Source organism: Triplophysa dalaica, chromosome 1 (genome assembly GCF_015846415.1).
Source record: "Triplophysa dalaica isolate WHDGS20190420 chromosome 1, ASM1584641v1, whole genome shotgun sequence".
Lineage (NCBI taxonomy): Eukaryota > Metazoa > Chordata > Actinopteri > Cypriniformes > Nemacheilidae > Triplophysa > Triplophysa dalaica.
Genome location: NC_079542.1, coordinates 8193720 through 8210625, shown reverse-complemented (window position 1 = coordinate 8210625; position 16906 = coordinate 8193720). Strand labels below are relative to the sequence as shown.

At 36.4% G+C, this 16906-nt stretch overlaps 1 protein-coding gene across 1 annotated transcript in view; it reads right to left on the bottom strand.

Moving 5' to 3' along the window:
• Positions 1-373: 373 nt before the first annotated feature.
• LOC130425251 (B-cell scaffold protein with ankyrin repeats-like) overlaps positions 374-16906 on the bottom strand; it is a 30721-nt gene continuing 14188 nt past the window's right edge. Inside the window, exons 8-15 of the mRNA XM_056751437.1 lie at positions 10022-10067; positions 9716-9928; positions 4066-4122; positions 3745-3926; positions 2817-2880; positions 2426-2452; positions 1360-1439; positions 374-1221 (exon numbers count right to left, since the gene is read on the bottom strand). Coding sequence (XP_056607415.1) covers positions 1189-1221; positions 1360-1439; positions 2426-2452; positions 2817-2880; positions 3745-3926; positions 4066-4122; positions 9716-9928; positions 10022-10067 — 702 coding nt within the window. The 3' untranslated portion in view covers positions 374-1188. The remainder of the gene's footprint in view (positions 1222-1359; positions 1440-2425; positions 2453-2816; positions 2881-3744; positions 3927-4065; positions 4123-9715; positions 9929-10021; positions 10068-16906) is intronic.

Sequence of the window (16906 nt, the reverse complement as noted above, 5' to 3'; positions counted from 1 at the left end):
CACTAACATATATTAATTTATTTCTGGGCAAGTTCCGGTATATTCAGTTAAGATAGGTCAAACATTCATTTTAGTCCGGGACTAGCCATAAACCTTGTCTGTGAAACCAGGTCTATATATACATTTCACATTTAGTAATTTAACAGATATCTTATCCAAATTTACTTTATTATTTTAAATTTAAAATATATTTTTGTAATATAAGGTTATTTGGTTCATTCTCTGTTGATTTCTGTAGTACATTTGTTTTAAAATAATTATCACACTCAAAAAAGTTCTTGGATTAATTTAATTTTATTATGACACCTATTTCCACACAATTTTTTTGATTTATTTGAATTTAAGATTTTCTTGTCTGTTCAATTCACCCAGTTGAAGTTCATCTACTTATTTTATTTTATGGAATATAATGGAAATAAGTTATGTCAAAGAGTCGCCTATTTGTGTCAGTATTACACATTTCAATTGTGTTTGAACAAGAAAAACATACAAATATGTTAGATACAACTATATCGATTAAGTTAAACAAACAAACTCCAAAAAAAGAATAAAAAATATATGTGAAATTACAAAGTACTTTCTTTTGGCATCCAATAAATTATTTTAGATGTTGACATGTTTTCTTTTTTGAACTTTAATTAAAATAAATTAAACTGACAAAAATATTTAAGAAATGTGAATATTACCAATGCAATAAGAAATAAAAATGTGTATATTACATCTGTTAAAGTACATCACCAGTTGAAAAGCAGCGGTACAAGATCCAAACTAATCTTTCTATAAACAAATACAAGCTCTACAATCTTAAGATTTGAAGTTAATCATAAGCCATGATCTCAGTAATGAATAAAAAACAAGAATAGAGATAAATAAACCTGCAAATGAAATAAACCTGAAAATGTCAAATAAAATATTGCACTGACTGACAGGATATTAACTCACTTTATGATTAACATGATTCAATTTCTGCTTTGATGAATTTTGTTGTGAATTCAGAGTGGCTTTAATAAAGATGACTGAACTTAGAGTAATATTAAATCAATAAAGGTAAATCATTTTCATTTATTATAAAAACAGTAACATCCAAATGCATGTTGCAAAACATTAGACTGCATGTAAACCTTGAGACTAATAAAAGTTGCAACGATTAATACCCTTCATTATCATTGATTTCTATCTGCTGTACTTTCACCGTTTGTCTTTCTTCTTGAAGATATGTGACTGTAAAAAAGAGCAGATTAAATAATATCAAATGACAAATACTGAATAAGTAAATCCATACGCTTAGTCAAAGTGTTAGTGTATGTTTGGGAAATGGGTTAAATTAAAACTAATATATTAACAGATTCAGAAACGTACATTCTGGCCTTTAAGGGGTTTGCTGTAGAAATCGGTCTCCATTTGCTTGCTTGCTCTTCTACACTCATCTGGGGACGGGTCTGAATAAACACATGAAACAGTAGAGCTCAGTCCTTACAATATTATTAAAACCAGAGTAAACACAGGTGAAATTGTATATTTACTTCAATTGGTTCAGAAATAACTCCCATAATCCTTTTCTAAAATAATTTCATGCACATTATCTTTATGTTTCTTAAGCAGAATGTGGAACAACATGTATTTAGCTTTATTTAATAATATTTCAGAGTTGTGTTGGGAGTGAACTTGGAAGAGATTGGTATTTCTCACAGTGCTAATAAGCCTTCATCAGCAAAGAAGTCTGACAACTGTGTCTTGGTGTTTCAAAAAGGTTATTTATTCATATTTCTTTTGAAGTTGATACCCTATAATTTATTAAATGTTAAATCATTCTGGAAATGGAAGTTATGTGTGTTCTTATAGCCCATGTACTTGTCTCTGTTTTAGGTGAATCATAAGCCAAACTCACAGTTGAGCAGCTGCAGGTCTGACTTTGGATTAAAGGTTTGGGGAAATTCAAAGACATTCACAAAGTCAACAAAAGTTATGAATGAATCTTTAGCCAAACATTATCTTTATTGCCTGCATAAACACGTTTATACGGCAGGAGTCAGCTCAACCAAACTTCTGTCAGATCATAATTTAGATAAAAATAGAACCGTTTTTGGTACTATTTAGAGCCACTTTTCTTCTACAAGTTCTACAATAAGCAATATACTCGCATGTGATAAACATGCTGACAAAATGTTATATGCTCTCTTATTTGTAAGTCACTTTTGATAAAAGTTTCTGCCAAATGAATAAATGTAAATGCAATTTAAATTTATATACTCTCTTAAACTACTACCGTAGATATAATCCTACGAACAGATATAACAAAAAGACTAATGCCCTTGTGTATAAACCATCCTTCTCACTAAAACTTCCCCTGAGACACATAATTCACATTTTCACAGATATGCAGCAGACAGTTGAAGGTTCAGTGCTCTTATTGCAGGGCACTTACCTGAGTGATGAACGATGCTGATTTTATCTGAAATAGAAGAAAAAAATCCAGTAAGCTCATGGATATTTGTACATTTGTACAGTTTTCTTCTCTCTTTCATATTCTCTATGCATATTTGCATTGGGGAATCTATCATGATGATTTACTAGATGTTTTTCTTATCAAAACAGCGCTCTGTTTTAGGGCTGGCTTCATTACGGCGCACAATGAACAATACAAGCAGAATGGTGTTTCTTCAGAGTAAAAGATTTTTGATGCATAAACCATCAGAACTTTAAATAACTACGTCAAACAGCTGTTTATTGGGGGTCTAAAGTCTTATCATACACGTGTTAAGGAGTGATTTACCTCAAATTCATGTATGTTTAAGGAGCAGTTGAATGAAACGTACCGTAGACACTTTCATTGGGCTCTCTGTTGTTAATGATACTCGCCCTTAGCTGCTGGATTTTCTCCTGTGGAAAAGAAATAGTTCAGCTGTTTACAATATGTCTTCTTTTTATAATGTCTGAATATCATTTTATATAATATTGGCAATTTGCTATTAGGGACACTTCTGTATTTTAGGTGTAAGGTTAGTTAAATTTAGTATTTAGAGATATCATATAAAGCACAGTTACTGTAAGGTCTTACAGTATATATTGTCACTGTCCATTGTCATTGTCTGCATGTGCCATTTTCTAATACTTAACAAACATGAAAATATGCAAATGTGTATGGACAAATTTTTTCTGCCAAATGAAAAAACATGAATGTAAATGTAATTTTTTTCTAAGAAATTAAGGGTCTAGTGTAATTTCTCAAAAGTTTTGAAAAATAATTGTAAAGATGAGCCATCCGGAATCACATGATCACAGAAAGAAGAATCGCTTCCTTCTAGTGACCACCACATGTAAACAGGATTCACCGTCTGTGGAAGGATTTAGTTTGCTTGCATTAATTAAAACGACCCTATAATTAGCGTCACATTTTCCACAGCACTCTTGATGTCCACAAAAATGTATTTTGGATTTATCCCCAGTTCTTCTATGCTTAAAAGCTGTTAAGTGCACAGCTGAGAACACTCGTAATGTAATGTCACCATAAATCTATTTAAATGTGCATTTCCGCATAAAAAATGGAGGTTATTTCAAATGGTAAGCACACAAAATTAAATCGTAAAGCAACAAGAATAGTCAGAAAGCAGGATAATAGATGCACGTGTGAGACTAGGTGTGTGGGGCTGGATGGAGGGCAGCTACAATATGTGCTCCAATCGAGTAATGTACTCATGTGTTTCTAAAACACACATGAAACAGCAATAGTTGTACTTTAATCACCTGTTGGATGCTGTCCATTCCTCTCTGAAGCCTCTGCCAGTCATTGAATTGATCAAGGGCATCATCTATACTGAGAGCCCCTGTCTTCACATGCTCCTGAAGTTTGATCAGCTCGTCCAGTCCTGGCGGCTGAGTGGGCACAAAGGTGTCATACGTGGATGAGATGCTGTCTCTCGCCTTTGCTGTCACCAAGAAGAACACAATGTAGGAAAATTAAAGGCATACAGAAAATCTGAAAATGACATTACGAAACCTACTTTAAATTCTTTTAAATTCACTTGATTACTACTCTTGTTATTTTAGAAACAGACAGACACTCACCTTGTCTTGGTGGAAGAGAGTATAGGGTTTCATCTTGTGACTTTCTCTTCTGGAAAACTGTTTAATCACATAAAAACATTACGCCAGGATTATCAAGTAGTTATAGAAACAGTTAACAATCCATACAAGTGAAAATTGCCTGCAGTGTCCTGAAAAGTCCACCAGGTGGAGGCATGAATTAAAACAACACTGAATGAGCTCAGACTGGACATCAACACAGACTCCCTCTCTCTAAAGAAACGGATATAGTTATAATCTTTTTTGTAAGGGGCGACCAATAATGGATGACATTCCATATAACATTCATTTTACCAGTCACAAAATCTCCTAGCCTTAGTTTTAATACTAACGACTGAAAAGAGAATAATAATAGGGAATCTTAAGTATGCATCAGCCCTGGACAGTAGGGAAATCCTCTTTCACATTCCCTTGTGAAAATCTGTCTTGCTGGCTTTCTTTCTCTGTTATCACAAGTTTGGATACACGTGTGAAGTTGCAGGAGTTTGAGTCCAGAAGCACAGCACACGCTGGCCCCTCCTCTGGAGGCTCTTAACCTCCCGAGTAGGCGTAGAAATCTGATCAGCGCGTAGGCGAAAGACCCTCTGTAGAAATAGATGGAAAAACATTGCTTTCGCTCCCATTCTCTCTTTGTATTTTCATGTTGTGGAATAAGAGAGATGGAAAACATGTGTAATGTGCAATGCTGGCCATGCTTGGACCCTTAAGCTGCTCTGATTGGTTGCAGATGCTGTCATAGTGGCCCAACTTGCGTTTGTGTGTCTATCCGTATATATTTGCATACATTCTGATAGAATGGCAAGATAGAATTGTTGAAATATAAAGAATCCACATATATATGTAAATAAGACACATAATAACACATAATGTTATCTATTTTGTTTATAGGAAGATCTATTTTTGTTTTTTATAGATTTGGAAAGGAGAGGCATGTGAAGACTCATTATGACACACTGTATTTCCAGCAAAGAAACCCACTCACTGTAGCGGTGCTTCTTCCCAACCCCCTCTAACCCCAACACACCCACCCACACCCACCCATCCAGCTCACCACAGAACCGCCGCACACCACACAACGGGAGAAGAAATCGGACACCAAAACAGTAGCAGGTCCTGAACTGTCCCTAAAGACCTGCGGCCCCTTTAACACTCTGCAAATGCAGTAAATATACTTGGTTTCAAGCACTCAGGACCCAGTCACCTTGGTTATCATACTTTAGATTTAATCAAAATTTAATTTAATCTCTCACTGTATAAATTTGGACGACGTTAAAATCCTTCTATCTGGTATTATGTTTGCTTCACTGGCCTATGGCTGCAAATCAAACTCATTGTTACAAATATGGTAGAACAATGACTTAAACTACCAAAGACACGTTTCTCGATAATCTGCCTGAATTGTCTCAAATCTCTAGCATGAGAAATAACATTGAAGATCTTGACATTACCATTGCAAATTTTAACTCCACCTTCTTGGAAACGCTAGACACAGTTGCGCCTCTGCGTATAAAGAAGATTAAAAATGGCAGCCCAACACCATGGTATAATGAACACCCTCAGGCTCTAAAGAAAGAGGCCGGAAAAAATGGAGTGCAACTTTAAGAAAACTAAATTAGAGGTGTTTCGTACAGCATGGAACGATAGTACTTGAAAATACAGGAAAGCCCTGAAAACATCTAGATCCGCCTACTTTTCATCATTAATAGAAGAAAAACCAGCACAAACCCAGGTTTTTCTTATCACATATGGGACTTCAGATTCTAGACATCAGCATAACAATCATGAATTTATGAACTACTTCACAAATAAAATCCAAGATACTAGAGAAAAAAGTATAACAATGCAACCAGAAGTGAAACCCGCTGAACAAACGAACAGCGCCCCTAAGAAGAAATTGCAATTATTTATTACCGTAGATCACAATGAACTGTCTAAAATCAAGTTAACAACATGCATGCTGGACCCTATACCTACAAATGTACTGAAAGAGATGCTCCCAAAAATATATATTGATCATCTTCGTAGTATTATTAACTCATCTCTGACATTAGGACATGTGCCTAAAGCATATAAGGTGGCTGTTATAAGGCCCCTTGACAATGAAACCCAACTCGACCCTAGAGAACTAGGGAACTACAGGCTTATATCAAATCTACCTTTCATCTAAAGTTCTGGAAAAAGTAGTTTCAACTCAATAACAACTCAATGACAACAATGAAGAATTCCAGCCTGGATTTTGAGCATGTCACAGTACAGAGACTGCTTTGATCAGAGTTACAAATGATTGAGCTCCTCAGTAATTACGCTCTCAGGCGTCCTGTCAGTTGGTAATACTTAGCATTTCAAATCAAGAGCAGGTGGTAGATCCTTTTCCTATCTAGCGCCAAAACTATGGAATAGTCTTCCCTGCACTGTCCAGGAGGCAGACAAACTCCATCGGTTTAAATCTAGACTAAAGACGCATCTTTTTAATCTTGAATACACTACACTTCCAAAATAAATCCTCTGAGGGTCTGGGCTGCATTAGTAAGATCAACCGAAACCCGGAAGACTTCCAATAACAACTGATATACTTGTTGCATCAAAGAGTGCAGAACAGTGCTCTACTCTCAGCCAGTCTTGTCTCATTGTTACAAGGTTTCCACAGCGAGCAGGATGCAGTTCATGCCCAGACCTGATGGTAGAGCGGAGAATGGGAAGCGGCGACCTGACAAGAGCTGAGATGATTGAGCTGGATAAAGAAGGACGCGGCGACCTGACATGTCTTCACAACAAAATTAATTAGATTATTAATGATACTATTAAATCTATAATTAACCTTATTAGTAAGTTTATTTATTTTGATTTAGCCTTCTTGTGCAAGCAATGTCGAGCCTGGGCCTGGGTTCTCCTGAGGGTTTTTTTCACGATTGGAGTTTTGAGTTCCTCGCCAACGTTGGCATACAGTTTTGCACTATTTGCCTGGCCGGTGGGCTGCTTTACAATAAGAATTTTTAAGTTTTACATAATTAATGTTGCATATAGGAATTTATAGTCTGTTTAATATTTGACCTGTGTTTTTCTCTCCTTTATCTTAAATGTGTGCTTTCACTATGCGTGTTATGCGTGTCTGTGTGTGTGTGTGTGTGTGGGTGTGTGTGTGTGTGTGTGTGTGCGCGTGCATTTGTGTGTGTGTGTGCGTGCTTGTCTGTGTATTAGTGTTAGTACATGTGCATGCTGTGTGTGTGGAGCGTTTGTATCTGGGAATGTGTGCCTTCTGTGTTTTCACCGTTTCTTATTTTTATAGGTATAACTTTAACTTATAGTCAATATGTCTCATGTACAGCTGCTTTGTAACAATTAAAATTGTAAAAAGAGCTATATGAATAAAGTTGAGTAGAATGAGCTATTTCTCTCTACATACACTGTGCGTAACCCTTGCATGGAATTCGCCATGTTGTTTCTAGGCCTAAACGGGCAAACTCTCTACACAGTACGTTTTGTAATAAATATCTTATCTCCTTCGGCAAAGAAGCAAAAACTTGACAACATCTTTGTTCTGTGTCAGCCGTAGTCCTTTGAAAGAGAGGGGGAGTGTTAGATTGAGCCTTTGGTTGCAATTTGTAATCTTACCAGTAGGTGCCGCTAAATTTCATACACTGGAACTTTAATGCATAATTTATTTGTAATCAAAAGCTTTCTCAATACTTTCCCTATTTTCAATTGATCCTTTTTATTGTTCCAACAGATGTTGATTACTGTATGTAAATAAAAACCGTCTTCCTAAATGCTGGATATCTCAAACAAGCACAGAGATATTTTTGTAAAGAGGAAACCAATATGCATTAATTTCACTGAAAAGTCAAAGTCACAGAAAAGTCACGGAAAGAGAAAGGTACAGATGTAGGTAAAGCAAGGAGTAAAGGTTTTGGGGATTGATAGAGAGAGAGACAGAGAGAGATTTAATGATTGTAAGCCTTTGCAGTGCATATGTTTTTATTAAAATGTAAAATATGAAGCTATTACGAGTCTGCCACAGAAACACTAGTTAATTACCATCTGTTTTATGCAAAATAGCCTGTGATAGTGCTGTAAATATATCTATTGCTTTGCCTGACAGTAATGTTGTCCAAATGACACATAAGATGGCTCACCACAGTCAGACACATAAGACTCTTGGTTAAAATATATGACTTTTTCTATAAATGCTATACATTTTCTAAAACGCTGCATGGCGCTGGACAATTGCCTTGAGACATGGCTGTGTGTGTCCGTAATAGCTTGATGTGTTGTAACTTTTAGTTGCTAAGCAATTGTTCCTCTATATGTGCTGGTCAAAGGTGATTTAGAAATGGTTGGAAAATATAAATAGCTATGAAGTAGGTGGTGAGATTGACATTATAAGAGACAACTTCTTTACCTTAATGCAGTATAAATGCAAACAGGGCTCACACTGGCTTGTTTCACAAATTAAAGCATTTGTTGCTGTCTGGCTATAATAGAAGAAGAGATCGCGGCCTGAGACGATGGAGATTCTTGGATGCTGCTCTGACTTGAGATCAAAAGAGAGTGTGATCGCGCTGCTGTTCTAATGCTTTATGAATACAGCTTCAGAATGGTATAAATGATTTATGAAGCTTGAACAATACAAGTCACTTGGTACCTTTATCTTACTGAATTATTAATGCAACTGAAATTGAACATTTAAGATCTTGCTGGCTATGATGAACGGTCCAAATTTGGGTCGCTTTTGCCCAAGTCTATTAAAGAATTTATAAACACAAAGGACTGACTGAACTGGGGCAGTGTAGCAACTCCATCTATTGTAATGAGCGGACTGTCAGCTCTGTGGCTTTTATTAAAGAAATGATATAGTCCCACATTAAATCTTAGAGATTAAACAATTTTGTCCAAATAGTTTTACTATTGAATAAATTGTCTTTGTTTGATATCTTTATTCTGCTTGCAGTGCATTCTGGGATCGCCTTCTTCACAAAAGATACATGAGATCATTTTAAGAGGCATTTTAGAGTGCAGGTTTTGAAACAGAGCTAATGTTTCTTACTGGCACGGCACAGAGCCATCAAGAAAAAGAGTCGCGTCAACTCCTCTGACTCCAATGGAACAGTTTTTTTCACAGCAATATGGGTCATGGAGCCTCTCAATACTCCCGGAAATTATTAGTAACGCAGACCAATTAAGGTAAACTTTTAACACATTTACAGACGAAAGTCAAAACTTAACTTCCTGGAATGATCTCAAGGCTCCATGAATCACGTGACGCATGAAAAATGTGAACTTCCGTTGTCGCGAAGCTCTCTTTCAATGGCTCTGGCTCGGCATAACTAATACACTGTTGTTTGTTTAAGGGACGGTTCACCCCAAAAACAAATTCTGTCATCATTTATTACTATAATCACCCTCAAGTTTTTCCAAATCTGTATCAATTTCATGGTTCTGATGAACGAAGTGAAAACCAAATAGTTCTTGGCTACCATTGACTACCATAGTAGGAAAAAATGGTTTTAACACAAAATATATTTAAAAGAATTTCGATGGTAGTCAAAAGCGCCCCAGAAATGTTTGCTTTCCTAAATTCTTCAAAACATCTTCTTTTGCTCTCCTCCAGGGTAATCCAACTGAAAACTCAAACCTTGTGCTATGAATGGAGTCTTATCCTCTGGGGTGGACAGACAATCGGGTCGGGGAGTTGGCGCAGGGGGTCGGTTTGCCATTACTAAGGAGCCGCTGGATGTGAGAAGGATGTCGTACTCTTCATCATCTCTACCCATAGGAGAATAGATATTTTCTGGATCTTCATCGTCATTTTGGCATTGCTCATCAGCATCATCCAGCTGAAGATTCTCTGTATGGAGTTGAAGTATACAAGATCAAGGATGAATTAGTCTTCAGACCCTCTAAATGTGTCTTTATATTCATTTCATCTCTACAGACATACCTGTTCTGCCCATCAGTTCATATACACCATTGCCATCATTATTTTCCTATGAGAATAAAACCAACATATGACCAACCATTATTAATGAATTAACCAGAATTTGATAAAACCAAGTGTCTAATAAACCAACAAATAATCCACAATATTCAGTAGTAATAGGCAAATCCAAGAAATTGACAGCACACATGTGACTCAGAGGGATAGTTCATTTACTTGCCCTCATGTCAGTTAAAGCTTGTGTGACTTTTTATCTTAATCAGAAGGCAAAAAATTCTCACTATTTTGAAGAACGTTCTTAATCAAACTGTAATAGAGGAGGCGGGGCGAGACCGTGGTTCGAGTCCGGTGAGTAATTGTGAAAAAGCACCAGCTGTGGGCACACCAGGCTCGAATCACGTAGGAGATAAGGAGCATATAAAAGGAACGAGCGACCGGACCATCGAAGAGAGAGGACCGGGCCCGAACTTGTGTTATGTTTGTATTTATATTTGTGTTTATGTTACGTCCGTGTGGGGCCGCCGGCTGTTATTATTTATATTAAAACTTTATTTAAATGTCTGCCGGTTCCTGCCTCCTTCCTTCCATGTCTGAATCGTATATCACAAACATTGACACAAAAAAATTGAAGACATTTCTCATAATATCTTGAAAATATATGAAGTCATATACAAGCTTTGAATGAAACATGAGGTAAGTGACAGAATTTTTACTTTTGTGCAAACAGTTCCTTTTAAAGGAAAGTGTCTTTGTTATTGAATTTGAAAACAAAGTAATATGTGAAAGTGAACGTTATGGTCAATGGTCATCCAAGTACTGTTTACTGTTTAGGGGGGATTATGATATGGTTTCGAGAATCTGTATAAATTTACTGATGATAGACTCTAAACTCTGTTTATTGAAAGTGAAACATATCATTTAGACGATGACTCCACGTTTGCCAACTGTTATGACTGCTCCTATAGCAACCAAAGCGTATTTAAAGTTGGTTGTGACCATTGCGAAATGCATTCAATGTCTAAAGACATTTTTGCCATGCTAGCAGAATTGATTTGTGGATATCACAAAGCGGTGGTTGGTAACACAGCGATGGTCGTTGTGGAAACCACAGACTTCAGACTTCCTCAAAACAAATAATGTGGGGGCTGATCAACACAATTCAATTCAACAACAGGCTTATTCATGCACTGCGTGAAATACACCAACTGCAACTAAACCAATTTCACACTGTTCAAACAATAAATACAAAACGATGAAAGCAGGCACAATATAAAGTGATCACTCCAATGCAATGCACACTTCATTCTTACTGCCACTCCGTGTGTTCTGTTCCTTAGCAACCTGCTACCATTCACTTGTAATAATAGCCTCCACTTCGTCCCCTCCAATATTGATTACGCACATTATGCATTCAATGTTATGAATATATTCATTAGAGTAGAAAGAGAGAATTAACAGATAGACAAGATTAGCTAATTACGCATCACATGTTGGGGGCTAGCGAAAGACAGCTGCTTTGATGTCGGACATGAGCGCAACATAATTTTGTCCACAAGTGCTCTTTTGTTGTAATGAATAATAAAAAAAATTTGCTTTTAGAGAAAACAATTTTACACGTCAAGGGACTGACTGACAGGCGAGAAATGAACAAAAGAGACTGAAGGGCAATGACCAAGTTGGGGGTTAAACATTGCATGTTTTTTTTTTATAAGTAATAGTTGTTGTCAGTTTTAAGTGTAACCAAACATAACCATGTTTTCATTTATTTCATTGCTTTTGGTGCAAATAAATAAATCAACCAGCCTAGCAAACCAGCCTGGTTTAAAAGTTTTTATTGAGCAGGTGTAGTGTATGACTAGTGTAATAGCCCTATCGAAAATTAACCAAGGTTCATTTTCATAAGGGAGTGTGTTCAAGCAAGAACAAAACAGCCCACAACTGAATATGTGGGTTGTGTTCTGACCTCTTGCTCTGCATGAAATGGCGCTAAAGAGACACGGGGGGAATCAAAATGAATTGAACCCTCTAATAGCAATGCGTATTTGGACGTGCTGTCGGTAATCTTTTAGCCCCGATTCACTAAATGAGTTAGATAAATCTGCCAATGTTGAACACAACTGTGCAATTCCCCATCTCGTAGACTACTCATGAGTGCGAGGTTGTGTAGGATGCAGAAAAATGTAGCAACACACTGGCATACTTTCTGTGACCGTAAATCATCTCTTCAAGCAATGCGATCCGGGAACCGAATCTGCTTCTTAAAAATTCTATACATGCACTTGATCATTTGATAAATTAATGCTGGCAAAGTCAATAAATGTAGACATATCTTTTAAATAAATAGCGTTTACCGAATGATTTCTACGAATAGTAAACGTGTGCCATCAGGTAAGGCAGGCAAATAGTGCACACTATTTTAAATAAGGTGCAATGTATAATAAGACTCATTTGCATAGAAAGGAGGCATATATTTGGTGAAAAGAATAACAATGACTAGCATATGCATATTTTAGTCATTTAGAATATATGGAGTTTGGGTGTGTAGTGAATTCCCACATAATCCTGTTATGTACATACACTCACCCAAAGGATTATTAGGAACACCATACTAATACTCTGTTTTACCCCCTTTCGCCTTCGGAACTGCCTTAATTCTACATGGCATTGATTCAACAAGGTGCTGAAAGCATTCTTTAGTTCTTTATTGATAGGACACCATCTTACAGTTGATGGAGATTTGTGGGATGCACGAACCTCCTGTTCCACCACATCCCAAAGATGCTCTATTGGGTTGAGATCTGGTGACTGTGGGGGCCATTTTAGTACAGTGAACTCATTGTCATGTTCAAGAAACCAATTTGAAATGATTCGTGCTTTGTGACATGGTGCATTATCCTGCTGGAAGTAGCCATCAGTGGATGGGTACATGGTGGTCATAAAGGGATGGACATGGTCAGAAACAATGCTCAGGTAGGCCGTGGCCTAAAGTGTGCCAAGAAAACATCCTCCACACCATTACACCACCACCATAATTGCATTAATGAGAAATTGAACAGGTGCTCCTAATAATACTTTTGAACAGGTGAGTGATAGGAGGTGAGCTTTCCTGTAGCTCAGTGGTAAGAGCATTGTGTTAACAACGCAAGGTTGTGGGTTCGATCCCAGAGGATTGCAAATACCTATGTAAAATGTATAGGATAAAGCAATGTAAGTTGCTTTGGATAAGAGTGTCTGCCAAATGCGTTAATGTAATGTAAATGAGTGTATATATATATTTCCCATTTAAGAAAGAAAAGATATATTATTCTATTCTTTATTGCAAAATAATAATACAAAAATCCTATCTGATTCTTCCTGGGCTACCAGATATACAGACAATAAGAGACCAAAGACACATATCCAAACCATTCAACTTAGAAAAAATACACAGAGAGATGTAAATATTTTGTGTCTAGTCGATACAACCACTCTTAAAATTACCCAAATCTCTTTGTAGTATATTCGTAGTATAAAAGTGACAACAGTGATAGTTTGAAGCATGCCAAATAACTTATCAGGGAAGTGGGCGAAGATGATTTGACTATTCAGCACCAGCTGAAAGCACCCACTATTATACATTTCTGAGGCAGAAGCTGCCAGGCTATTATTCAAATATCAAACAAATTTCAGTGCCAGTATCCTTCTGGTAATAATAGTTCAATGGCCGTGTTGAAGCTGGAATAAAAACGTTATGAAACTCAAAGGTCGTTTGATGAAATATCATTAACAGAGATAAGGCAACCTGAGGTCATGGGAGTCTGATCTCTGAGAAATCGCTTTTTCTTTAGTAGACATTGCTTTGACTGTTTAAGGTGTTTTCAGTTGTAGATTGATCACTATAATGACCTGAACTGAAGTTCAGTTTTTTATTAAAAGCAATGTCAGTTCACAAATGAATTAAGATTTCAAATATCAAGGCACCCACAAGTTTTTTAACTATTCAAACCCTTTCTTAAAGCATGTATTTGCATTGTATAGCAAAATATCAAAAAGTAGCATTCATTTAAAAGAAACAAAGGTAAAACACACTTCAAGCTATCTTTATACAAAAAAACTTGGTGTGTTTCTAATGATTAAACAATAGATACAGAGTTTAACCTGACAAAAGAATAATCATTTTCCTGCTTTAACCAGTGGAATATGTCCCCTAATAATGTTATGAATATGAACAAACAAATGAATCTGGGGCAAATGACTTGGGATAGTTCATCCAAAAATGAAAATTCTGTCATCAATTACTCACCCTCTTGTCATTTAAGATATTTTGAAGAATATCGGTAACCAAACAACGAGGGTACCAATTGAACCTTGCTTTGGTTTTGTGTCCGTACAATAGAAGTGAAAGGGCACCGCCGTTGTTTGGGTACCAACAGTCTTCAAAATATCCTCATTTGTGTACAGAAGAAATAAATTCATATAGGTTCGAAATGACAAGAAGATGAGTAAATGATGACAGAATTTTCATTTTGGGTGAACTAGCCCTTCATAACATTTAGATAAAATCAAAAGCAAGCACATGCAAATATTTGGCTAAAAAGTATTATAGGGATAGTTCACACAACAATGAGAATTCTGTCATTATTTACTCATCCTTTATTTACTCATTTACTTTTTTTTTCTGTAGAACACAAAATAATATATTTTGTAGAAGGTAGGTATTCCATTGGTCCCCATTGACTTGCATTGGTTTTTGTGTACATATGGGAGGGTTTTTAGTTACCAACGTTCTTCAAAATATCTGCTTTTGTGTTCTGCAGAAGAAAAAGTCATAAAGGTTCGAAATGACAAGAGGGTTAGTGATTAAGTATCTCATTAAGTGCATTCAAATCTATACTCTACATTGAGAGTGTGCAAATACTTCAAACTCCAAACTCATATCACATGACTAAAAATCTCCACTGATTAAGATGTTGATTTGATCTGTCAAAATGACTTACGTTTCCTTTCAGAGCCCACACAGTACAAAGTTACTAACCGAAGCCATTATTTATTAAGTGCCCTTAGAAATCAATCCAGCGCTCTGATCAATACACCACAATCATTAAGCAATTCCCTCCTCTTCACTCAGGACTCAACCCAGGTATTGACCGCACGTCAACCCAGAGGTATGCTGGACTACTGAAAAACACGGCTCTCTTATAAAATTGATTTCATTTTAATGGCAACATTAAACTTTAAATATGAGGTTGCTCAAGAATTCCACTGTTATTGGTTTTGTGGGACTTTTAACACTCTGCAAGTTGCATTAGTGTGGGACGTACTGCTCATAGATGTGACAGGCTCATTTAAAGCCCACACAGAGTGACCCGCCTTAATGTTAAGGATATGAGATGTCAGATACAGTATTATGAAGTTGAACACAATTTATGTTATGTGCTGCATATCGAGAAAGAGAAGAAACAGCACTGTTTTTAATCTCGTTTAGAAGTAAACCGTGAAGTTTTCATTTAGTTGAAGCTCATTAAAATTGAATGAAAGCACTAATAAATGCTGCATCTGAACAAATACAATATCTGCTTTTGAGGAAAAAAACAGGACTGTAATTGAGCTTAGCTGTTTTCTTCCTTACTGGATGAACCAAAGCTTATCGTCAAAAGACATCCGTGAACCAAATGAATTAGTAGACATTTGCAATTTACAAAACACTCAAGGTATACCTTTTAAGTGTTTCCCGGAAATAAATCTGTACCCCTCATATTGCACAGATGAGTTCATAAATGCAGACATGAGAGTTCAAAGAATGCAATTCTTCAGCTTATCAACCCCATTTAATTCTAAACCTCATTATAAAATATGGAAAGTGGCATTGGATACTGACTCTTCATAGTACAGCCGATGATAGAGGATAAGTAAATTTGAAGAGAACAGACAATGGACAGGAAAAAGATCATGGATATTGTCATACCCCATCCAACTCCACTTATCTCTGGGGTGGATTAGAAATGAAATAATGCAAGATATAAAGCAGCTGAGCAGAAAGAAGCTATTAAGATATGTTTAGACCAAGCAACTTGGATTTGGAGAGCTCTGAAGGTCTTAATTATAGGATTATAAGAAGTAAGGGTCATGCAGGTGAGCAAGATCAGGTAATCCTAAAGTCATTTTATGAATATACCATTATAATGATAGAAAGCATTACAGGAGAGAGAAAGGGTTATGATATTAAAATCGTACACACTGGTTCCTCCCACAGGGGAACGGGAAGGATTTGAAAACTGATTAAAGCATGGATCTTTTCAAAGTAATAGTAATGTAATAGTAATTTCTGGGCTAATTTCTAATGACACAGCCCCGTTCTTCAACTAGCAGGTGTGCAGAATGGTGGCCATGTTCTGTTGCCATTCCTCTGTAATAAATCAATTTCTCAGTCATGAATGCTGATCAGATGGCTCCCTTGAGTCATTTAAATATCCTCTGTTGGCATGACTACCATTTAGACACTTGGCTAAATAGAGTAACTCTAAAAGTTCATCTATTTATAAAGTGAGCGATTGATCAAATTAAACTCGCACCAGCCCTTATCCATCAAAACAAAGCATTAGCATTACAATAATCATCGTCAACTGTCCATATTTCTGCTCACAGTTCAATTATATCCTTGAGTAAACGTTTGTGATTTACCGTCTGACATTTAACAGCGTTTTTAAGTCCTAAAGTCCTGACATGATTCAGACAGTCCCATCACGAGCGGATGACATGTTTATGAGGCGAAGCTGAAATAAGAGCGCATGCAGAATGTAGCATGCTCACAATAGAAGCAAAGCACGCTGACCTTTTTAAATAAGTATCTTTGATTCGTTTAAGACCATGTCATTATAAACACCATATGCTTGAACAGGGAAATGAGGA